This window comes from Nomascus leucogenys, chromosome 10, assembly GCF_006542625.1.
Source record: "Nomascus leucogenys isolate Asia chromosome 10, Asia_NLE_v1, whole genome shotgun sequence".
Classification (NCBI taxonomy): Eukaryota; Metazoa; Chordata; class Mammalia; order Primates; family Hylobatidae; genus Nomascus; species Nomascus leucogenys.
The window spans coordinates 53349401-53374067 of NC_044390.1; the positions used below are offsets into that span (position 1 = coordinate 53349401).

At 52.6% G+C, this 24667-nt stretch overlaps 2 protein-coding genes across 7 annotated transcripts in view; one reads left to right on the plus strand and one right to left on the minus strand.

Annotated features, from left to right (window-relative positions):
* LOC100603367 (tyrosine-protein kinase JAK3) overlaps positions 1-2284 on the plus strand; it is a 32513-nt gene extending 30229 nt beyond the window's left edge. For all 4 annotated transcript variants that reach the window (XM_030820440.1, XM_030820441.1, XM_030820442.1 and 1 more), the window contains one exon: positions 1737-2284. In XM_030820440.1, the coding sequence (XP_030676300.1) occupies positions 1737-1942 (206 nt within the window). In that variant the 3' untranslated portion in view covers positions 1943-2284. The remainder of the gene's footprint in view (positions 1-1736) is intronic.
* Positions 2285-5678: 3394 nt separating this feature from the next.
* B3GNT3 (UDP-GlcNAc:betaGal beta-1,3-N-acetylglucosaminyltransferase 3) lies at positions 5679-23882 on the minus strand. 3 transcript variants are annotated; one of them, XM_030820448.1, is made up of 3 exons: positions 23819-23882; positions 10365-10981; positions 5679-7176 (listed from the first exon to the last, which is right to left on the minus strand). In XM_030820448.1, exons 2-3 carry the CDS (start codon positions 10929-10931, stop codon positions 6625-6627), a joined length of 1119 nt encoding a protein of 372 aa, XP_030676308.1. In that variant the 5' UTR covers positions 10932-10981; positions 23819-23882; the 3' UTR covers positions 5679-6624. The 3 variants fall into 3 exon arrangements, with proteins under 3 accessions (XP_030676308.1, XP_030676309.1, XP_030676310.1); XM_030820449.1 differs by having other exon boundaries at positions 6514-7176; positions 10365-11000; positions 23819-23868; XM_030820450.1 differs by having other exon boundaries at positions 6614-7176; positions 10365-10978.
* Positions 23883-24667: the final 785 nt, after the last annotated feature.

Here is a 24667-nt window from a genome sequence, read left to right on the forward strand (position 1 = left end):
GCCCCCTAATGCCATGAATAGCCTCACACCCCACCCAAGTTGTGACATCTAAAACTGTCCCCAGACAAGTATCCCCTGGAAACAAAATCACCCTGGTTTGAGAACCACTGGTGCCAATTGTAAACCGCAGACTGGGTAGAGGGTAAACGACCCTCTAAATTTTCATAAGTCTTTTTCTTTTTCTTTTGAGACAGTCTTGCTCTGTCACTCAGGCTGGAGTGCAGTGGCACGATCTCGGGTCACTGCAGCCTTGCCTTCCCAGGCTCAAGCGATCCTCCCACCTCAGCCTCCCAAGTAGATGGGACTACAGGCATGCAGAATCATGCCCAGCTAAATTTTGTATTTTCTGCAGAGATGAGGTTTTGCTGTGTTGCCCAGGCTGGTCATGAACTCCTGGGCTCAAGCAACGCACCCACCTAGGCTTCCCAAAATGCTGGGATGACAGGTGTGAGCCACGGTGCCTGGCCTCAAAAAAATATCCTGATGGCTTCGTGCCTCCCTGTCCGTACCCTAGTCCTGGCCCTGGTGCAGGTATATAAGACAAGTTTGTGCAGATGTGTTAACATGTGTCCACATGTCTGTGTGCCACTCCACTTGCGGTGTTAGGGATCCAGGGGAGGCGGTCTGCAAGGGCGCGTCCACGTAGGGGTGTGTGTGTGTCTGTGGGTCCACCACACATACGTGGGTGACCAGGAAGTGGACCCACAGACGCATGTACACCCCTGCATGTCTCTGTGCCACGAGGAGTCTGTGGGTGGGTCTCTGACCTGCTCTGGGTGTCTCATGGACCCTTGGACCTGTTGGGGAAACTGACACCATCTGTAGCTCCAAGACCCCTGACACTCCCTGGGCAGGGCATGGGGCACTCAGGTGGCATATGGGGACCCATGCAGCTGGGGATGTGAGTGTGGACATGAGTTGAGTGAACTGAGAGGATTAACCGGGTGCCTGGCATACAGTAGGTGCTTAATAAGTGCTCACTTTTTTTTTCGAGATGGAGTTTCATTCTTGTCACCTTGGCTGGAGTGCAATGGCACGATCCCAGCTCCCTGCAACCTCCACCTCCTGGGTTCAAGTGATTCTCCCACCTCAGCCTCCCCAGTAGCTGGGATTACAGGTGCCTGCCACCACGCCTGACTAATTTTTGTATTTTTTAGTAGAGACAGGTTTTCACCATGTTGGGCAGGCTGGTCTCAAACTCCTGACCTCAAGTGATCCGCCCACCTTGGCCTCCCAAAGTGCTGGGAGTACAGGCGTGAGCCACTGAGCCCGGCCAGTACTCACTTTTTTTTTTTTTTTTTTTTGAAACAGAGTCTCACTCTGTTGCCCAGGCTGGAGTGCAGTGGCGTGATCTCAGCTCACTGCAAGCTCCACCTGCTGGGTTCATGCCATTCTCCTGCCTCGGCCTCCCGAGTTGCTGGGACTACAGGCACCCGCCACCACGCCCGGCTACTTTTTTGTATTTTTTTTTTTTTTTTTAGTAGAGACGGGGTTTCCCTCTGTTAGCCAGGATGGTCTCGAACTCCTGACCTCGTGATCTGCCCAGCTCGGCTTCCCAAAGTGCTGGGATTACAGGCATAAGTCGCTTCACCCGGCCAGTACTCACTTTTTATTTGCATGCATGATGAGTGTTTGGTGGGTCACTCAGTGGGATGTGTGTGGATTCGTGCACATGCAGCATGGGGTAGCATGTCCTCTGTCGTTTCTGTTCCAGCTGAGTTTCACTCTGTCCCCAGGTGAGTTGCTACAGTGGCTGGAGAGACGACATCTGCTCCATGGGCTGGTGGCCGACAGTAATCCCACGCTGGGACCTGGCCTGCAGCCCCTGCCCCAGACCTCTCACCATCACCGCCACCACCGTGCAGCTGCCACCAACCCTGCACGCTACTGCTGCCTCAGTGGCTGTACCCAACAAGACCTGCTGACCCTCTGTCCCTACTGATTCCTCCTTGGGTGCAGCCTCAGAGTGGCCTGAGGCCCAGAGGGTCTGGTCTGGTGAGCTCCTGAGGCCACACAGCACCATAAAGTCTCGCGTCTGCAGGCCTTTGATTACCTCCTGGGATGGGGTGCTCACTATCTACCCCAGACCAATGCCACCTGCAGCCTGTGGAGTCAACTGCAGAATAAATCATACCCTAGCCCTGGCTTGGAGGATCCCCGCTTTCACAGATGCTGGACACTGACAGCCAAATGTCCTCACTCCAGAGGAGCCCCAGACACTCCGCTCCCTGCATGTGTAACACCCCTTCTTGCTGTCTCTTAGTAAATAAACGACCCAAAGCAGCTTCCTGCATTTTCTCTAGAAAAAGGGACAAGCCTCAGTCAGTTCCTGTGTGGGCTTGTCCCCCAGCAGCCATGGACCCACTGGCACTTCCAGGAGCTTGATAACTAGAGAGGCATTGCAATGCAAAGTGGGGAAACAGGCCCAGGGAGAGGGCTGCTTGCCAAGGTCAGACAGGGAGGGAAGGGTTAAGTGCAGGACTTGAGCCGAGGTCTCTACCAAGGCCCATGGGAGTCCTTAGCATTGAGGACTTAGAATGGTAGATATTAGACACAAAACTAATGTCTGAAAATGATCAACACAAAACACATTGGTCTTTTTTTTTTTTTTTTTCTGAGACAGGGTCTCACTCTGTCGCCCAGGCTGGAGTGCAGTGGCACAATCATAGCTCACTGCAGCCTCCAACTCCTGGGCTCAAGTGATCCTCCCACTTCAGCCTCCTAAGTAGCTGGAATTACAGGCGCCTGCCACCACACCCAGCTAATTTTTGCATTTTTAGTAGAGATAGGATTTCACCATGTTGGCCAGGCTGGTCTTGAACTCCTGAACTCAGGTGATCTGCCCACCTCGGCCTCCCAAAGTGTTGAGATTACAGGCATGAGCCACCATGCCTGGCCCAGTCATCGGATTTAGGGTCCACCCTAATCCATGATAACCTCATCTCTGTCTACAAAGACCCTATTTCCAAATAAGCCCATATTCTGAGGTTCCAGGTGGACGTGAATTCTTGCCAGACACTACTCAATCCAGTGGAGCAGGGGAGCTGGGACTCTCCCCTGATGGCAATAGGGAGCCACAGAGGGTGTGTGAGCAGGGGCAGAATGAGGTCAGATGTGCCTGTGTGCCTGTTAGAAAGCCCTGCAGCCCCATCTCATCCAGGCCTGATTTGCAGGATGATGTCTCAGCCTCCCAGCTCCCTCTAGTCCCCAGAGCAGCCATTTTTAACCATCTTTTTTTTTTTTTTTTTTTTGGAGACTGAGTCTCGCTCTGTTGCCCAGGCTGGAGTGCAGTGGCATGATCTCGGCTCACTGCAACCTCTGCCTCCTGGGTTCAAGCGAATCTTTTGCCCTCAGCCTCCTGAGTAGCTGGGACTACAAGTGCACACCACCACGCCAGGCTAATTTTCATATTTTTAGTAGAGACGAGGTTTCACCATGTTGGCCAGAATGATCTCAATCTCCTGACCTCGTGATCCACCCACCTCGGCCTCCCAAAGTGCTGGGATTACAGGTGTGAGCCACCACGGCTGGCCTATTTTTTTTTTTTTTTTGAGATAGATTCTCACTCTGTCGCCCAGGCTAGAGTGCAGTGGCTCAATCTCAGCTCACTGCAACCTCTGTCTCCCGGGTTCAGGTGATTCTCCTGCCTCAGCCTCCCAAGTAGCTGAGATTACAGGCATGTGCCACCACACTCTGCTAATTTTTGTATTTTTAGTAGAGACGGGGTTTCGCCGTGTTGTCTAGGCTGGTCTTGGACTCCTGACTTCAGGTGATCCGCCCGCCTTGGCCTCCCAAACTACTGGGATTACAGGCATGAGCCACCATGCCCAGCCTCATTTTATTTCTGAAACAAGGTCTCCCTCTCACCCAGGCTGGAGTGCAGTGGCATGGTCCTGGCTCACTGCAACCTCAACCTCCCAGGCTCAAGTGATCCTCCCGCCTCAGCTTTCCGAGTAGCTGGGACCATAAATGGGCACTACCACACAGGGCTAATTTTTTTTTCTGTACAGACAGGGTCTCACTATGTTGCCCAGGCTGGTCTCGAACTCCTGGGCTCAGGTGATCCTCCCACCTCGGCCTCCCAAAGCCCTGTAATTATAGGCATGAGTCACTGTGTTTGGTCCTGTCACCCCATTTAAATTCTGCTCAGGCTGGTGCAGTGGCTTATGCCTGTAATCCCAAGACTTTGGGAGGCTGAGGAAGGTGGATCTCTTGAGGCCAGGAGTTCCAGACCAGACTGGACAACATGGTGAAACCCTGTCTGTACTACAAATACAAAAATTAGCCAGGCGTGGTGGCGCATGCCTGTAATCCCAGTAACTTGGGAGGCTGAGGCATGAGAATCGCTTGAACTCAGGAGGCGGAGGTTGCAGTGAGATGAGATCGCGCCACCACACTCCAGCCTGGGCAACAGAGTGAGACTTGGTCTCAAAAATAAATAAAATTAAAGTAAAATAAAAAAAGTATTCTGCTCAAAGCTCTTATTGCTCCCGGGAACTTCCCATTTGATCATTTTCAGGTTTGTTTCCTTGCCATAAGGTGGGTCCGTATCAGCTGACCCTTCCCACGGGAGGGAGGAGGAGTACAGGGCAAGGCGTGTAGCACACGGCAGGTGCACAATAAATACTTGAAGAGGGGAGGAAAGGATGAGCTAGAGAGAGCAGCAGATCTGAGGTTCCAACCAGGGAAGGCAAGCTGGTAAGGAGAGGGAGACTGCTGGTGGCTGGGATGAGATTCAGAGGGGGCCTTGCTGGAAGCAGGAGGCCAAGGTGGGCCCAGCGCCCAATCCAGCTAAGAGCATTTCACCCTGTACCTCCCACTCCTGAGTCTGCTGACAAGCTGGAAACAAGAATCTATCTTTGGCTGGCCAGGCCCTGTGGCTCACGCCTGTAATCCCAGCATCTTTGGGAGGCCAGCGGGTGGATCACTTCAGGCCAGGAGTTTGAGACCATCCTGGGCAACATGGTGAAACCCCATCTCTATCAAAAATACAAAAAGTAGCTGGACATGGTGGCACATGCCTGTAACCTGTAATCCCAGCTACTTGGGAGGCTGAGGCAGGAGAATTGTTTGAATCTGGGAGGCGGAGGTTGCAATGAGCCGAGATCACGCCACTACACTCCAGCCTGGGCAACAGAACAAGAATCCATCTTTAAAAAAAAAAATCTGTCTGGGGATATGTGGGGATATGAGCTGAAAGCAACAAGGAGCTATGAAGGGTATCTGAGCAGGGGGTGGGTGGGATGAGGTCAGATCTGCCTGATAGAAATTCCTGCAGCTTTTGCCTCACCTACATCCTGTTTTATGTTTTTGTTTTCTTATTGCTGCCCAGATTGGAGTACAGTGGCTCAATCATTGTTCACTGCAGCCTCCAACTCCTGGGCTCAAGGGATCCTCTCACCTCAGCCTCCCGAGTATAGCTGGGACTACAGGCATGTGAGCACCACCACACCCGAGTAATTTTTTATTTTGTGCAGAGACAGGATCCAGAACTCCTGGGCTCAGGTGATCCTCCCACTTTGGTTTCCCAGTGTCCTAGAATTACAGCCCTGAGCCACAGCCCCATGCCCTGTTTTTACTAGTGTATATTTTCTACTGGAAAATGAGACTTTTAGGGATGAATGTGGACTTGTCTGTTGAGACTTGTAAATTTGCTTAAAAAAAAAAAGATCTCCAAGTCTTCACAAAACTTTTATTCCCCAAGGCTGCCCCATCGCAATGCCTGTGAAGCTTGAGCGATAGACACTGAGGCCTGAGGCTGGTGGCTGCAGGGGGTCACTGGCTCACTCGGTCCCCCCGTAATGTGTAAAACATACTGGGTGGGGGGGCCGCTGGAGGATCTGAATCTCTCCCTTCTCCAGGCAGTAGTGGGACATATGCCTGTTGGCCTTGGGCCCATTAAAGATCATTCCAGCCCCAGTGCTGTTCTCTGAATTCTTGGGGAACACAGGGATGGGGGCTCCCAATGAGGACCCCAGAAACTCTGAGCTCTCACAACTTTTGAAGGACGCTTGCCTCCCTCCTCTGCCCACACCTCCACCATTACAGCATTTGATCCCACAATTATGGAGGGGGCGGTCCTATTCCACCACCTCTCTGGTATCCCTCCAACCTTCTGAGTTGTCTGAGACCCAAGAAAGGGTTAAGATCAGGACCCCTCTCTCCTGGGCTGAAAGATATTTCTTATGTCAGCTCTATGTGGACACAGGAGTTTCTGGCTGGCCTGGAACTGCAGACGGAGCTTATCTGCCATGAAACCACTGCCAGGTGCACTGCTTAGCATCCTGTCTGTGAGTAGGTCAGAGCAGGGAAGTAGGACTTTGACTCAAACGGGATGGATGCATCCACAGTTGGAACTCTAGCAGAGGCACTTCTGCCATTAGCTGCCACAAAAAGAAGATGCATATTTTCTGGAGTTCCTCCAGCCATCCAGGGAAGATGCTGGAACAGTACCAGGTGGGTTTTGAAGGATGTGTAGGAGTTCACCAGCCAGAATATTAACTGATCAAACCTTCCCTGGCACTCCCCTATGCTCAGACCACAAAGGTCTCAGCTTCCTAGGAGGAGGGTGTTGCCCCTTCCTATGGAAACAGGAGCCCAGAGGCTGGGGACTCTGATGCTGACTCAGTAGATCCGTGTCTGATTGCTGCAGGTGAGGTTGGGCTGGTTCAGTGCATCCCACATGAGCAGCATCTCATAAGGCAGGAAGCGGTGCACCAGCAGCAGGTCCCGGTAGAAGCAGGGGTCAAAGGAGGACAGGCGTTGCGATGGAACATGCATGCCAGCCGTGCGGATGCCCCTGTGGGAGGCAGGCTTCAGTCCCTCATGCTCCAGACACATACCCAGGAAGACATCATCAATGGGGAAGATGTCCAAGACATGGGCAGCACGGCGCAGGGCAGCGGCCGTGAAGCGGGACAGCAGGAAGCCACCACCTGCACAATAGGGTGGGTACCGCTCGTTCTGAGTCACCACCTTCGGCACATAGTACTTGCTCCACGAAGCCCGGATAGGGCCCACGTTTTGGATCAGTTGCCCCACGAAGAGGTGGCGGCCAGGGTCATGGTCCTGCAGGTAGGAGACCATGTTGTCTGTGTGTGCAAAGACGTCATCATCCCCGTTGAGCATGAAGCTGGCGTTGGCGCACCTCGTCTCCTGCCACTGTAAGAACAGCACCTGCAGGCAGGGTGGACAGGGCATGCTTGCTTGAGGGCTGGAGAAACTGGCCTTGGGTCTCTGTTAGCCACTCCAGCCCAGTGAGCCCAGGAAAGGAAGTGTCCACAATCCAGCCCGGGATTGAGCCCCTGCCGGGTTACTTGGGAAACCCTCTCTGTGCCTTGGTTTCAACTCTCCAAACAGGCCTTATCATGTGCCTCTAGGAGTGTTGGGGAATCCATGGAGACCATGCTCCATGAAGCACCAAGAAATGCTGGAAAATTGTTACATTTACATTTATTGCTATTCCTTCCAACTCTGCCTGGCCAAGCCCTGTTGTTAAATAATCATTTGTATGAATTTTGTTTCTGAGACAGGGTCTTGCTCTATTGCCCAGGCTAGAGTGTAGTGGTACGATCACAGTTCATTGCAGCCTCAAATTCCTGGGCTCAAGTGATCCTCCCACCTCAGCCTCCCAAGTAGCTGGTACTACAGACACATGCTGCTACTTACTCCTGGCTAATACATTTTTTTTTTAAGAGATGGGATCTTGCTATGCTACCTAGGCTGGTCTCAGACTCCAGACCTCAAAGGATCCTCCCACCTCAGCCTCCCAAAATGCTGACATTACAAGCATGAGCCACGACTCCTGGCCTTTGTGTGATTTTTATTTTATTTTTTATTTTTTATCTTTTTGGAGATGGAGTTTTCGCTTTTGTTGCCCAGGCTGGAGTGGAGTGGTGCAATCTCGGCTCACTGCAACCTCCGCCTTCCAGGTTCAAGCAATTCTTCTGTCTCAGCCTCCCAAGTAGCTGGGATTACAGGCATGCACCACCACAGCTGGCTAATTTTTTGTATTTAGTAGAGACAGGGTTTCACCATGTTGGTCAGGCTGGTCTTGAACTCCTGACCTCAGGTGATCCACGTGCCTCAACCTCCCAAAGTGCTGGGATTACAGGTGTGAGCCACTGTGCCCGGCCTATGTGATTAACATCCACCTCTCCCACCAAACACTGGGCTTCCCTCCTTGGGCCTGTGTCTCTCTCTTTCCTATTCATGCCATCTCCCTCAGCACCCAGCATAGTGCCAGTGCTTCATGGGTGCTAGGTTCATATTTGTCAAGTTAATGTTTATCACATACTTTAAAAGGCTTTTTTGTTTTTATTTTTGAGACAGAGTCTCACTCTGTCACCCAGGCTGGAGTGCAGTGGCACGATCTTGACTCACTGCAACCTCCGCCTCCAGGGTTCAAGCGATCCGGCTGCCTCAGCCTCCCAAGAAGCTGGTCTCGAACTCCTGGTCTCAAGTGATCTGCCCACCTCGGCCTCCCAAAGTGCTGGGATTATAGGCATGAGCCACTGTGCCTGGCCACTTTTGTGTTTTCAGAACACAGCACATTAAGAGGCCATGGCCCCTACCTGCCTCAGCCTCAGTTTCCCCTATGGTAACCTACGCAGGCTGGGTATCTGTTTGTTGCTGGGCGCCGTGCTTGGTGCTTACCCTACCTTGAATCCTGAATGCACCCTTAGGAGGCAGAAGTGGTCCTCAATCTTGTTTACAGACGAGGGAACAGAGGCTCCCCAGAGAAAACTGCAGTGAGGTCATCCGCAGAGAAACGGCTAACAGAGGCCTTGAACCCAGGCCTGTCTGTACCTCCTATGGGCAGGAACCTGCAGAGTTCCCTGTTCCTCCTTGAAAATGTTGTCTCTACTTGTCTTGCTCTACTCGAGGACCTAGGAGGGGTTCTTAGAGCCCCTCCATTTCCTCATCTGCAGATGGGCAGGATTTTCTCACCTCTCATGGCTTCTTTTTTTAAAAAATAGAGAGGAGGCTGTGCGTGGTGGCTCATGCCTGTAATCCCAGCACTTTGGGAGGCCAAGGCAGGAGGATCACTTGAGGTCAGGAGTTTGAGACCAGCCTGGCCAACATGGTGAAACCCCATCTCTGCTAAAAGTACAAAAAAATTAGCTGGGCATAGTGGCGTGCGCCTGTATTCCCAGCTACTCAGGAGGCTGATGCAGGAGAATCACTTGAACCTGGGAGGTGGAGGTTGCAGCGAGCCGAGATTGTACCACTGTACTCCAGCCTGGGGGACAGAGCCAGACTCCATCTGAAAAAAAAATTAATTAAAAAACCATAAACATTAATTAATTAAATGTTTTTTTAAAAAAGATGAGGTCTCGCTATGTACTCAGGCTGGCCTCAAACTCTTGGGCTCAAGTGATCCTCCCTCCTCAGCTTCCCAACGTGCTGGGATTATAGGCATGAGCCACCATGCCTAGCTACCTCTCATGGGTTCTTGTCCATCAAAAAGGTCTTAACTGAGCACCTGCTGTGCACCTGAATCTATTCTAGGCATTAGGGACACAGCAGTGAGTGAAATAGACATGGCCCCCAGCCTCATGGGGAGACAGAACCAGAACAAATAAACAAGGAGGTGTTGGCCAGGTGCAGTGGCTCATGCCTGTAATCCCAGCACTTTGGGAAGCCGAGGCGGGAAAATCACCTGAGGTCAGGAGTTCAAGATTACCCTGGCCAACATGGTGAAACCCCGTCTCTACTAAAAATACAAAAATTAGCTGGGTGTGGTGGTGAGTCCCTGTAATCCCAGCTACTTGGGAGGCTGAGGCAGTAGGATCGCTTGAAACCAGGAGGCAGAGGTTGCAGGGAGCCCAGATAGCACCACTGCACGCCAGCCTGGGCAACAGAGCAAGACTCCATTAAAAAAATAAATAAATAAACATAAAAATAAACAAGGAGATGTGTCCCCTGTCATTGCCAAGTTGAGTTGGACATCCAGCACTGGTCTGGGTGCCTTATAAACACCATCTCCTGTAAACCTCACACCAGCCCTCAGAAGTGGGTGGGACTCATTCACATCCCATTTTCCAGGTGAGAAAACTGAGGTACAGAGAGTTGAATGAACTTCTCCAAGGTCGAACGCCAAGTAAGAGGCAGAGCTTGGATTCGAACCCGCATCATCAGGCTTGAGCTGTGTGCTAGTAACCTACCTCCTCTGCCCTTCCCCATAGCCTCCCCTAGAAGAAGACGATTTGGGGTCACCACGAGGCTGGTGAGGACAGCAGAAGGGCAGAATGGGCTGTGATGGACTGAGGAGGGTTTCTGGTCCCCTGGGTTCCTCAGGAGTGGGTGGTAATTTTGACAAGAAGGACAGGTGGCCCCGATCAGGTGACCCCAGTCCAGCGCACCTGCTTGAGCGTGAGGTTGAAGAAGGAGTCGTGGAAGTCCCATTGCAGGATGTCTCCGTGAGTCTGTGCCTCCAGCTCCAGCAGCCGGTTGACCTTGCGGGCCTCGTGCGGGTTGGAGGCTGTGCCCACCAGGAAGAGGAGGCGCAGCTGCAAACCCCGCACCTTGCGCTCGCGGCCCCACGTGCGCCGCAGCATCTCGCGGCGCACATAGTTGCTAGGGGAAGACTTGATCGCCAGCAGCAGGAAGACCGGCTGCGCGCACTTAGACGGGGGCACGTCCTGCAGCAGGGGAAAGTCGCGGCAGTGTTTGTACAGGAGGAAGTTCCGAACGTGCTGCGGCTGCGTGGCGAAGCCCGGGTGGGCGACTATAGAGGTGTTGGCATGGCACCGGGCCGGGGCTGGGTGGGTGGGTGGAGTGGGCCAGGCCAGGGCCTCGGGGATCGCCGGTGGCTGCTCCCGGACCTTGCAGGTGGGTGGTGACACTTGCAGACCGAAGAGGAGGAGGGTGAAAGCGCCGATGGCCAGAATGAGGGTGGCATTGGGCCGCAGGTGCCGGAGATACCTCATCCTGGCCAGCCCGGGTCTGGGGTTGGCCTGAGGAGCCCCCTGGGCGGCTCCTGTGGAAAACAAAACTCACTGAACACTCACCATGAGCAAAGCGCTTTTCCTGTGGCCCCCAACACCTGGTTGCACCTGTACAGTTGCTCAGGTTGGCAAAATATTGAAATTCACCCCCCACTTAACTCCTCCACCTCTTGCAAGACTCATTTCAAAGCACTACAACCCCTATTGGCTCTGACAGGTGCCCTGGCCCTCCCTGCTGGGGATTAATTTTTTTAATTTTTTTTTTTTTTTTGAGACAGCGTCTCTCTCTCCCTCGTTCTGTTGCCCAGGCTGGAGTGCAGTGGTGTAATTTCAGCTTACTGCAGCCTCCACCTCATGGGTTCAAGCGATCCTCCTGCCTCAGCCTCCTGAGTAGCTGGGATTACAGGTGTGAGCCACAGTGCCTGGCTAATTTTTGTATTTTTAGTAGAGACGGGGTTTCACCATGTTGGCCAGGCTGGTCTTGAACTCCTGACCTCAAGTGATCCACCTGCCTTGGCCTCCCAAAGGGCTGAGATGACAGGCATGAGCCACCGTGCCCTGCCTTTCCGTGTGAAGTCTTAGTTTCCTTATTAGGACATGGGGGTGCCGAGGTTCCCTGCTCCACCTGCTCCAACACACACACACACACACACACACACACACACACACACACGACACTGGGGCCACTGCTCCCTGACTGCAAAAGGGCTTGATGCATATTAGCTGTGTGGTGACTGCTTCAGTGACTGTCAGTATACCATCCTGGCTACCTTGATTCCCCAGCTATTCCCCACTTACAGACAGGGACATTGAAGCTTAGCATGCAGCAGTATCAGAACCCAGGACTTTTTTTTTTTTTTTTTTTTTTTGAGATGGAGTTGCCCAGGCTGGAGTACAGTGGCGCAATCTCAACCTCTGCCTCCTGCATTTGAGTGATTCTCCTGCCTCACCCTCCAGAGTAGCTGGGACTGCAGGCACGCGCCACCACACCCAGTTAATTTTCATATTTTTAGGAGAGACAAGGTTTCACCATTTTGGCCAGGATGGTCTCGATCTCCTGACCTCATGATCTGCCTACCTTAGCCTTCCAAAGTGCTGGGATTACAGGCATGAGCCACCATGCCCAGCCGGAACCCAGAACTTTGATGGGTGCAGTATGCCCACCTCATACATCCCTCAACTCGGGGTCACTGCGAGACTCCCTTCCCAGACCTCAGGGCCTCCCAGAATCTATCACAAGGGACTGCGTCATGGATGGCACCAAACATCCCTCAAAGAGAACCTGGCCAACTCTCGGCCACCTGGGGCACAGACAGGTGAATATCCGTGAACGTGCATGAGTCCAGTCCTGTTAACTGTCACAGTGACTCATCAGCCCCAGAGTGTTAACTGAGCACCTACTGTATGCTAGATGCTGGTGATGCAGCCATGACCAAGCCAGCCCTGCCCTCAATATAATAATAAGTAGAAAAGCTTGGGCAGCATGGTGAAACCCCGTCTCTACAAAAAGCACAAAAATTAGGCTGGGCGCAGTGGCTCACACCCATAATCCCAACACTTTAAGAAGCCAAGGCAGGTGGATTACTTGAGGTCAGGAGTTCGAGACCAGCCTGGCCAACATGGGGAACCTCACTCTCTACAAAAAAAAAAAATACAAAAATTAGCCAGGCATGGTGATGGGTGCCTGTAGTCCCAACTACTCCAGAGGCTGAGGCAGGAAAATCACTTGAACCCAGGAGGTGGAGGCTGCAGTGAGCTATGATCACACCACTGCACTCCAGCCTGGATGACAGAGCAAGACTCTGTCTCAAAACAAAACAAAACAAAAAAATTAGCAGGCTGTGGTAGCATGTGCTTGTGGTCTCAGTTACTTGGGAGGCTGAGGTGGGAGGATCACCTGAGCCCAGGAGTTCAAGGCTGCAGTAAGCTATGATCACACCACTGCACTCCAGCCTGGGCAACAGAGCAAGACGCTGTCTCAAAAAAAAAATTGTAAATGATATTAACAATTAGTGACAGCCATACTAATTGCTACTGAGGCAGGTCCACAGGGGACCTGAGCAACCTAGGATCAGGGAAGTCCTGAAGGATGATGGGAATTCACTTGGGCAGACTGCGGGGAAGGGCATTCCAGACAGAGTGGAGCACGTGCAAAGGCCCTGAGATGGATACAAAGTTAGGGTGTTGGTGGCAGAGCGAGGAGGCTGATGTGGTTGGGACAGGGGGAGAGAAAGGAGGTGATGATGGAATTCTGGGACCCTGCTAGCGTACAAGAATAGAATGAGCAGGCCAGGAAGAATGTCTTATGTTTCCTGTGAGAAGCAATGGGGAGCCATGGAGGGTCTATGGGCAGGGGAGGAATCAGATTGATTTATACCTTTAAGAAGTCCCCTGTGGGCTGGGCAAGGTCGCTCAGGCCTATAATCCCAGCACTCTGGGAGGCTGAGGTAGAAGGATCGTTCGAGCTTAGGAGTTCGAGACCAGCCTGGGCAACATGGTGAAACCCCGTCTCTACCCAAAATACAAAAGTTAGCCGGCGTGGTGATGCATGCTTGTAGTCCTAGCTATTCGAGAGGTTGAGGTGGGAGGATTGCCTGATCCCAGGAGTTTGAGGCTGCAGTGAGCTATAATCACACCACTCCAGCCTGGGCAACAGAGAGAGACTGTCATTTCAAAAAAAAAAAAATTCCCTGTGGTCACTAAGGGATTAGGGACATTTCAATCAGGGCAGGGCAACAAAGGGAGACCCTGTCTCTGCTAAAAATAAAAAAATGAAACAAAATTAGCTGAGTGTGGTGGTGTACACCCGTAGTCCCAGCTACTCGGGAGGCTGAGGTGGGGGGAAATTGGGTAACATGTAGGTGGAAGAGTTTGGTGGCCTAGACAGAGGCTGGCTGCTGGGGTATAGGAGAGTAGGCAGGTTTAGAAAATAAGGTGAAGGGCTGGGCGCAGTGGTTCACAGCTGTCATCCCAGCACTTTGGGAGGCCAAAGTGGGTGGATCACCTGAGGTCAGGAGTTCCAGACCAGCCTGGCCAACGTGGTGAAACCCCCGTCTCTACTAAATACAAAAAATTAGATACAAAAATTAGCAGGGCGTGGTGGCTCATGCCTGTAATCCCAGCTACTCCGGAGGCTGAGGCAGGAAAATCGCTTGAACCCAGGAGGCGGAGGTTGCAGTGAGCCAAGATCATACCACTGCACTCCAGCCTGGGCAACAGAGCAAGACTATGTCTCAAAAAAAAAAAAAAAAAAAAAAAGACTGGGCATGGTGGCTCACACCTGTAATCTCAGCACTTTGGGAGGCCGAGGCGGGTGGATCACTTGAGCTCAGGAGTTCGAGATCAGCCCGGCCAAGATGGCAAAACCTCGTCTCTACTAAAAATACAAAAATCACCCGGTGTGGTGGTGCGTGTCTGTAATCCCAGCTACTCAGGAGGCTGAGACAGCAGAATCGCTTGAATCTGGGAGGCGGAGGTTGCAGTGAGCCAAGATCGCGCCATTGTACTCCAGCCTGGGCAATAGAACAAGACTGTTTCAAAAAAAAAAAAATAAATAAAATAAAATAAAAAATAAGAGAAAGAAAAAAAAAAGAAAATAAGATGAAGAAAGTCATCAATGTTTCGATTACAGCCCAGATGTTAGGGGGTAGAAAAAGAAGGACCAGAAGGAACAGAATGTGAGGAACCTCTGGGCAGTGGGAGGCTCAGTCTGGTATCCAGGTGAGAGCTGTTGGCCCACCATGGCCTATGAGCCAGGAAGGCCCAACAGGTATTGATTGTGTGTGCTGTGTTTTAAGAGACAGGGTCTCACTATGTTGTCCAGGCTGGTCTTGAATTCCTGGCCTCAAGCAATACTCTTGCCTTGGCTTCCCAAAGTGCTGGGATTACAGACATGAGCCACCTTGCCAGCTAATTTTTAAAATTTTTTTTTTTTTTTTTTTTTTTTTTTTTTTTTTTTTTTTAGTGATAGGATCTCACTTGCTCTGTTGCCCAGGCTGGAGTGCAGTGGCAATCATAGCTCACTGCAGCCTCCAGCTCCTGGGCTCAAGTGATGCTCCTGCCTTAGCCTCCTAAGTAGCTGGGACCACAGGCACCAGTCACCAAGCCTGGCGCCAACAGGCAATTGTCATATGTTCCCTGCACGTTACAGTGCCTCCCCTGCACTCCTGTTCAAGGTGGGTGAAGAAACCACCCCAAGCCAGACACGGTGCCACCAGTGTCCAGCAGTGACATCCAGGCTGACTCTTGGGGACCCTCACCTGGCCGCATGCTGCCAGACCAGCCGGTCCTGCCTGGAGCTGTTTGCACTTCACATGCCAGTGTGATTTTGCCATCCTCCAGAACCCACTTCCTCAAATGCACAGAAAAGCCATTTATTTCCTCTGCCAAGACCCAGAAGCCTCCGCCTGGGGTGTGGCTGCAGGATGTGGGTCCTCTCTGCTGCCATCTTTCCCACACAATCTCTGCCCTCACTCATCTGCTCCAGCTGCACCAGCCTCCTTAAACATGGTCGGGCGCGGTGGCTCACGTCTGTAATCCCGGCACTTTGGGAGGTCGAGGTAGGCGGATCACCTGAGGTCAGGAGTTCGAGACCAGCCTGCCCAACATGGTGAAATCCTGTCTCACTAAAAATACAAAAATTAGCCAGGCATGGTGGCACGCACCTGTAATCCCAGCTACTCAGGAGGCTGAGGCAGGAGAATCTCTTGAATCCAGGAGGTGGAGGTTGCAGTGAGCCGAGATCGTGCCACTGCATGCCAGCCTGGGCAATATAGCCAGACTCTGTCTCAAAAAAAAAAAAATCCCTTAACACCCAGGCTCAGGCTGGATGCAGTAGCTCATGCCTATAATCCTTGCACTTTGGGAGGCTGAGGCTAGAGGATTGCTTGAGCCCAGGAGTTCAAGACCAGCCTGGGCAAAAAAGAGAGACCCTGTCTGTGCTAAAAATAAACAAAAATGTAAAAAAATTAGCTGAGTATGGTGGTGTATGCCTGTAGTCCCAGCTACTCGGGAGGCTGAGGTGGGAGGATCACTTGAGCCCTGGAAGTGGAGGCTACAGGGAGCTGTGATCGCACTTCCAGCCTGGCAACAAAGCGAGACCCTGTCTCAAAACAAACAAAAACCACCCAAGCTCAGCCCTGCCTCAGGGCCTTTGCACCTGCCACTGCCTCCACCTAGGACCCCCTTCCTTTCCAGCTCTTACCCTAGTCTTCATATTTAGGCTTCCCCTGAAATGTCACCTCCGAGAGGCTTAACCTCCCGGCTAAAACACCCAGCCCCAGCACTGCTGATGTCTGTAGCATTTACCACCATCAGACACGAGAAATCTCTTCGCTTCTCTCCTGTCCGTCTGCCCACCCAGCCTGAAGCCCCAGGGCTGGGCATCTTATCTCCTGCAACTGTGCCCCCACAGGATGCTACCTAGTTTGTTGCAGAAGGGAAAAAAATACGATAACCATCACCTCCTATCTCACTGCAGCCTCACTCCCACTCCACGAGGCAGCAGCCACAGTCCCCTGCCGCACAGGTTCTGCCTCAGGAGACAAACAGATTTATAGCTTGGGAGACTAGTAAGCCTTGGGCACCCGTGATTCAGTCAAGATAAGTCACCTGTAATCTCAGTGATTTAGGAGGCCGAGGCAAGAGGATTACTTGAGCTTAGGTGCTCAAGACCAGCCTGGGTAACACAGCAAGACCCTGTCTCTACAATAAATTTTTTTTTTTTGGAGACAGAGTCTTGCTAGTTCACCCAGGCTGGAGTGCAATGGCATGATCTCAGCTCACTGCAACCCCCGCTTCCCGGGTTCAAGCGATTATCCTGCCTCAGCCTCCCGAATAGCTGGGACTACAGGCACGTGCCACCACGCCTGGCTACTTTTGGTATTTTTAGTAGAGACGGGGTTTCACCATGTTGGGCAGGCTGGTCTCAAACTCCTGACCTCAAGTGATCCACCCAACTCGGCCTCCCAAAGTGCTGGGATTACAGGCATGAGCCACCATGCCTGGCCAGAAAAATTTTTTTTTTAATTAGCCTGGTGTGGTGGTGGTGAGTGCCTATAGTCCCAGCTACTCAGGAGGCTGAGGTGGGAGGATCACTTGAGCCCAAGAGTTCAAGACCAGCCTGGGCCACATGGTGAGACTCCGTCTTTACAAAAAGTTTAAAAATTAGCCAGGTGTGATGGCTAATTAATTAGCCAGGTGTGGGCCAAGTAGTCCCAGCTACTTGGGAAGCTGAGGCAGGAGAATCGCTTGAGCCCAGGAGTTCGAGGCTGCAGTGAGCTATGATAGCACCACTGCACTCCAGCCTGGGCAACAAAGCAAGATCCTGTTTCAAAACAAAAAAACAAAAAACAGCTGGGTGTGGTGGCTTGTATCTGTAATCCCAGCTGTTTGAGAGGCTGAGATGGAAGGATCACTTGAGCCCAAGAGTTTGGGCAAGATGGCAAAACCCCGTCTCTACAAAAAATACAAAAATTAGCCAGGCATGGTGGTGTGCGCCTGAAGTCCTGGCTACTTGGGAGGCTGAGGTGGGAGGATCACTTGAGCCCAGGAGGTCAAGGCTGCAGTGAGCCATGATCTCGCCACAGTACTCCAGCCTGGGGAACAGAGCAAGACCCTGTCTCAAAAAAAAAGTGCTGCCTGTTAGTGAAGTACTGAACATTAACAATCCATTAACTACAGAGGAGGTGCCTAGTATTTGTAATATACAAAATAGTTGCAAAGCAATAATGAAAAGTTGCAAGTTGTGTCCAAATATACTTTCTGAATTTTTTTAAAGTTGCAAGTCACATACATGATACATGAATATTAATAGTATCATGAGGAATATAAATATATATATTTTTAGATAGAGCCTCTGTCACCCAGGCTGGAGTGCAGTGGCGTGATCTCGGCTCACTGCAACCTCCGCCTCCTGGGTTCAAGTGATTCTCCTGCCTCAGCCTCCTGGGTAGCAGGGATTACAGGCATGTACCACCACACCCGGCTAATTTTTGTATTTTTAGGAGAGACGGAGTTTCGCCGTGTTGGCCAGGCTGGTCACAAACTCCTGATCTCAGGTGATCCACCCGCCTCAACCTCCCAAAATTCTGGGATTACAGGCATGAGCCACCTCGCCTGGCCTAATAGTATCATGAGTAATATTAACAAGCCACAAACAGTCTTCAGATACCAAATATTCATGGTCACTGAATATTCATGCTCCAATGCACAGATGATACTAAGTATTAATGACTCATTAAAAATTAATGACCACTAAATATGCAGAAGGGTTTTCTGCTCAGCAGAATCGTAGGCATTGGCAGCTGCACCCTGGCCCCATGTCCTCTGCCACTCCCAGGGGGCAGTCAAGGCTGGGCCCTTGCTCCAGGTGCGAGTGGTTCCAGGCACCTCTGTCGCCCTCAGCCCTGTTTTTTTGGTTTTATTTTGGAGACAGAGTCTCGCTCGCTGTGTTCCCCAGGCTGAAGTGTGGTGGTGTGATCTTGGCTCACTGCAACTTCCACCTCCTGGTTTCAAGCCATCTTTCTGCCTCAGCCTCCCAAGTAGCTGAGATTACAAGTGTGCGCCACCACACCCGGCTAATTTTTGTATGTTTAGTAGAGACAGCATTTCACCGCATTGGCCAGGCTGGTCTCAAACTCCTGACCTCAAGTGATCTGCCTGCCTCGGCCTCCCAAAGTGCTGGGATTACAGGCGTGAGCCACTGCGCCCGGTCTCAACCCTGTTCTTTTCACTGTCTGCAAGAGATGTGGGGCATGTGAAAGTCATCAAGGACCCTGCTGGCACCACCCGGGGCTAGATCTGCCCCCCTCACTCCCAGGACTATTTGGAGACCACGGGTGATGGGGAGTGGCACAGGGGGGCGGGGGATGTCCTGCCTGACACTGACTCAGAGGTCTCCATAGCATTAAGGTAATTCTCCCTGTGAAACTCCCACTTTCCAGATGAGGAAACTGAGGCCCAGATAGGGCTACTTCTGGATCCCTCTTCAGGGACTCCCAGGCCCGGATACCCCTAACCAGCCTGGTCGCTGGCTCTCAGTCTCTGCCTTGCCTGCAGCTGGGAGGACTGGTCTGTCAGCTGATGCCTTTGAAGCAGCCATGGGGACCCCCAACAGCCCTTGAGGAAGGGCCTTCTGACCCAGCTACTGACCATCCATGGGACCTGGGCCAAGTAGCTGGGGCCACCCAGACCTTAGCATCCTCCTCTGCAAAGCTGGGATGGTCAGCCGGGCTCGGTGGCTCACACCTGTAATCCCAGCACTTTGGGAGGCAGAGGCGGGCGAATCATGAAGTTAGGAGTTCGAGACCAGTCTGGCCAACATGGTGAAACCCCATTTCTACTAAAAATACAAAAAATTAGCTAGGTGTAGTGGCGGGCACCTGTAATCCCAGCTACTCAGGAGCCTGAGGCAGGAGAATCGCTTGAACCCAGGAGGCGGAGGTTGCAGTGAGCCGAGATCGTGTCACTGCATTTCAGCCCGGGTGAATGAGACTCCGTCTCAAAAAGAAAAAAAAAAAGCTGGGATGGTGGCAGAGCCACCAACTATCAGCATTGTTGTGGCCGCTGTTTTTCCAATTCTCACCAATCCTAAACTGGGATTTGGATGGAGGTGTGGATCATTCTGAGGCTGCCAAAAGGCAAAGCAACTTCCTGTTGCTTCTGGAAGAATCCTGTTTGAATACATTAAGGACTTGAGTCCTGGGAAAGGCTAGAGGGTCAAGTGGTAGCTCCAAGCAGTGGCCTTTTCTCCAAGTGGCACATATGTGAAGCGCCAACAATGAGATTTTTTTTTTCTTTTCTTGAGACAGGATCTTGCTCTGTCGCCCAGGCTGGAGCGGTGCAGTGGCATGATCATAGCTCACAGCAGCCTCCAACTCCGGGGCTCAACTGATCCTCTTGCCTCAGCCTCCTGAGTAGCTGGCTCACCACAGGTGTGCATCACCACCCGTGGCTAATTTCATTTTTGTAGAGATGTGTCTCGCTATGTTGCCCAGGCTGGTCTCCAACTCCTGGGCTCAAGTGATCCTCCCACCTCAGCCTCCCAAAATGCAGGGATTACAGGTGTCAGCCACTGCACCCAGCCACAATTAGATTGTTTTTTTGTTTTTTTGTTTTTTGAGACACAGTCACTCTGTCACCCAGGCTGGAGTGCAGTGGTGCTATCTTGGCTCACTGCAATCTCTGCCTCCAGGGTTCAAGCGATTCTCCTGTCTCAGCCTCCAGAGAAGCTGGGATTACAGGTGTGCGTTACCATGCCCAGCTAATTTTTCTAATTTTTGTACTTTTAGTAGAGATGGGGTTTCACCACGTCACCCAGGCTGGTCTCAAACTCCTGACCTTAGGTGATCTGCCCTCCTCGGTCTCCCAAAGTGCTGGGAATACAGGTGTGAGCCACCATGCCCAGCCACAATGAGATTTAATAGCAGCTGCCACCACCCTTATCATCTGCATAGCTGTGACTGCTCTGAGCAAGTGCTGAGCACCTAGTGTATGCCACATCTGGGTCTAGGTTCCGAGGACACAGCCAAGATGATGGAGAGAAACACTCGTGTGCCTAGGACGCTGATACACTAACAGGGGACAGAGAAGTGGCAAACAGGACAATTTTCCAGAGGAGTGCAACCTCTGGGGGTGAAGAAACTCCAGGGTGCAGTTGGGGACACTAGCAGGAGAGGGTGTGAGCCCCTGGCCTGTGGAGGAACCCGAGGAGTTTCACTGAGCCTTGCAGAGGGGAGCCTAGAGTCCAGGTGGCGATCTGTGCAGAGAGGGTGCACCTCTGTCCAAGGTCACACAGCCGACTGAGGCCAGGGCGGGTTGGTGGGGTTTGAACCCTGATCTGCCGACCCCTGAGGGTGGTTCCTCACCAGTTCTTACCAGTTTGGGTTTCCCAGTAATGATGGGCTGGTCCCTTTTTACAAGGAGCAGGAGTTGCTTTTGCAAACAGAAGGGGAAGAAAAGAAGAAGAAATAGCCCAGTAAATCCTTTAGGTTCACAGTGGCCGGACGCTGCTTTAGTGAAACCATGTGTGCTAGTGAGTTCTATGTCAACATATACTCAATATTTGTACCGGGAAGTGCCTGGGTATAGAAAAAGGGTGGGGTTGGGCAGGGTGACATGTGCACTTTAGACCTTGGTGTCCCAGGTTTCTAGGTCCCGAGGCTCTGTCATGGATGACTCATTGTATGTCATCCATGCCAGCCCTACCCCAGTGCAGGAACTGCCTGGGGCACCTGTGTGAGACTGGAAAGGGGCCCCTGAATAAACACCAGCCCTGGCCCAGTGGAGTCTCAAAGGGCATCTCTGGGCTCACTCCATAGATGGGGAAACTGAGGCTGGGAAGCCAGGCCGTTCATCGCAGTTCAACCTCAGACCCTTCCCACAACCCAGGAGTGATGGGGGAACTGAGGTCTCCTGGGCCCCTCCTCTGGGGACTTCCTGGACCCCCATGCCCTCAGGCTGGTCAGGGCTCTTCTCCAAGCCTTGTACTTAGAGCTCAGAAATATTCATGATATTATTTCTGTGTGCAAAGATACATGTTATAAATGAGAACATAATGAGCTGCATAATTAGGACTAGAATCAATATGCCAGGTCCTGTGTGCAGCCTGGCCACCATCTGTCCATCTAAACTCCATATCTGTGCTGAGAAGTAGGGCTGCATTAGCTCCATTTTTATGGATAGGAAAATCGAGGCACAGAGAGGCCTAGAAATCCACCTAAGAAAGGTTGGGTGGCCGGGCGCGGTGGCTCACGCTTGTAATCCCAGCACTTTGGGAGGCCGAGGCGGGCGGATCACGAGGTCAGGAGATCGAGACCACGGTGAAACCCCATCTCTACTAAAAAAATACAAAAAAATTAGCTGGGTGTGGTGGCGGGCGCCTGTAGTTCCAGCTACTTGGAGAGGCTGAGGCAGGAGAATGGCGTGAACCCGGGAGGCGGAGCTTGCAGTGAGCCGAGATTGCACCACTGCACTCCAGCCTGGGCGACAGAGACAGACTCCGTCTCAAAAAAAAAAAAAAGAAAGAAAGAAAGAAAGAAAGGTTGGGTGGGAGCCTAGTTCCTGTCTTTAACTCCCAGCTGATGAGACTTCCTTTAGTTTGCCATGTTGGTAGTGAGCTCACCATCATGAGGAGCAATCAAGGCAAGCCAGATTCCCACCAGGAAGAGGGTCCACAATAGGCATCCTCCCTGGCTCATGAGGTTGGGGGAGTGAGCAAATTCCTGCTTGCTCTGGGCCTCAGAGGCTGGTGGCAGGAGGAAATGTCACTCAGTGAGCCCTTACTTGCTCCTCCTGGGCTGACCTGGCTTGTCTGGATTCCTGAACTCTGGCCTGGAACAGAGAAGCATCAAGGCCCCCTTTTAGTTCCCCCACACCCAGAGCACCTGCCAGGAACTGCCACACCCTAGGGGTGAGGGTGAGGGAGGGTGCCCAGGCTGGACTGAGCAAACACGCAACTGCTCACCTAGGCCATGTGGAGGCCCAGCTGCCTGACCTGGGGGCCACACCTCTTCCTCCTGACACCAGCTCTGCCTGGTATCACCTTGAGAACAGGCCAGTGGGAGGAAGTGATGGCCCCCAGGTCTGGCCCCAGACCTAGACAGCCAGGTGGCTTCCTCTGGGCCCTGAATCCCAGATCTGGACTGCAGGAGTCCCTGGCCCAAGTTGAGGGGGGACCTCAGTTTCCTCTTGAGAAGTGTCCATTAAAAAAAATCAGATCTGGGCATGGTGGCTTATGCCTGAAATCCCAGCACTTTCGGATGCCAAGGCAGGAGGATTGCTTGGGCCCAGGAGTTTGAGACCAGCCTGGACAACATAGTGAGACCCCGTCTCCACACACACAAAAATTTTAAAATTAGCTGCACGTGGTGTGCACCTGTAGTCCCAGCTACTCGGGAGGCTGAGGTGGGAGGATCACTTGAGCCCAGGAGGTTGAGGCTGCAGTGAGTACAGTGCATCGAGCCACTGTACTCCAGCCTGGGTGACAAAGTGAGACCCCCACCTCTACAAATAAAACAAACAAACAAAAAGTTTAAATCTGACCCAGAGGAAAAGATGGTCAGGATTCTTGGAACAAGAGTGAATCTGAACAGTGGCTACAGACATTATTATTATTAATATAATTATGATGACAGCTGACTGTCCCTGGGCACCCACTGAGTGGCCACAGCTCTTATCCACTCAACTCATCCTCGCCAAGGTCCCATGCCATGAGACCCCCCCTTGACACACAGGGAAACTGAGGCTCAGAGACCTAACGCCACTCACGCAAGGGCCCCCAGTGGCCAGCAGTACACCTCATCACAAAAATTTCCTTTGACTGAACGTTTCGGGCATATTCATCCCAGCTGGGTCATTGTTCCACCTCACGGAGGAGAAACTGAGGCCGGTTCAGAGACCAAGAGCAATGTGTCCATGCCACACAGCCAGGGCCCCTGGAATGCCTCCCAGCACCTGGCATTCCAGTCCCCAACCGGGGACTCCAGCGCTGGCTTGCCCAGATACTCCCAACCAAGGGGCCAACAATCTCAACAACACAGGTAACAGTAACGGCCAAGGCTGACTAAGCGGCATCCGCCTCGGGGGTCTGATCCTGCCCAGTCTGGGAGGGGCGCCGGGGTCCAGGGTCGCCAGCTGTGGAGGAGGCCTCCTCCCCGACCCAGGTCTGAGCTGGCCTTGGGAACGCCGGAGACAATTAGGGATGGGTGAGTGCAACGGGGTTCTCGAGGCTCGGGGCTCCTGAATGTTCCCACATCTGCAGGGGATGCGCGGTGGAGACCGGCAAGGGCTTCTCCAGAGCCCCAACTTCCCCACCCCCAAACCCCCACCACTGGGGTCCGCCAGATCCTCCGGGGCCTGCCGACACTCACCCCCAGACGACAGTCCCGCCTCTGCCCCTCTACCTGCTCCTCTCCGCTCGCGAGCCGAAGAAAGAGTTTTCACCTGAGCCAGAGCTCCCGCCCCTCTCCCGCTTCCTCCCTCCCACCGGGCCTCACGCCTTCCTGCCTCCCTCCGCCTTGGCCGCTTGCCAGTCCCCCTCTTCCCTGCGGGGCTGAGTTTCCCTGTGGCCCAGGCGAAGTTCTCCGCCGGCTCCTCCCTCCCCGGCCACGCCCTTTCCCCTCTCCGGTCCGGGCTGCCACCTCTGCCATCCCGCTCCTGCCACCCTCGCCCCTCTCGGGGCTCACGACCCCACCCTGGGTCTGGCCCGCTGCTAGGGAATGAGCTCCTCGTGGCTGGAGATGAACAAGCAGCGCCTTGCGGGTTCCTGACACAGAGACCGGTCAGCGTGGGCCCAAGTGTGTTCCGTGAAGAAATGATTAGATAAGGCCGTGGGGATAAGGACTGAGGGAGGCAGGTTAAACCTTGCTGCACCTCTGCTCTCTGCAGTGGGTTCAAAGATTCTTGAACCTGGGGCCGGCGCAGTGGCTCACTCCTGTACTTCGAGAGGCCGAGGGGGGCGGATCGCTTGAACCCAGGAGTTTGAGACCAGCCTGGGCAACATAGTGACATTCCATCTCTATATTTAAAATAATTCCAGGACCCGAAAACCTACGATGTGCCCCCAGACATCCAGATGCCGCCTGCTGGCATTTGGAAAGGTTCTGGAAGTCAAAAATCAGGCAGATTTGTAGTCTTTTTCTTTTTTTCTTCTTTTGAGAGACAGGATCTCGCTTTGTCACCCAGGCTAGAGTACAGTGGTGTGATCTCGGCTCGCTACA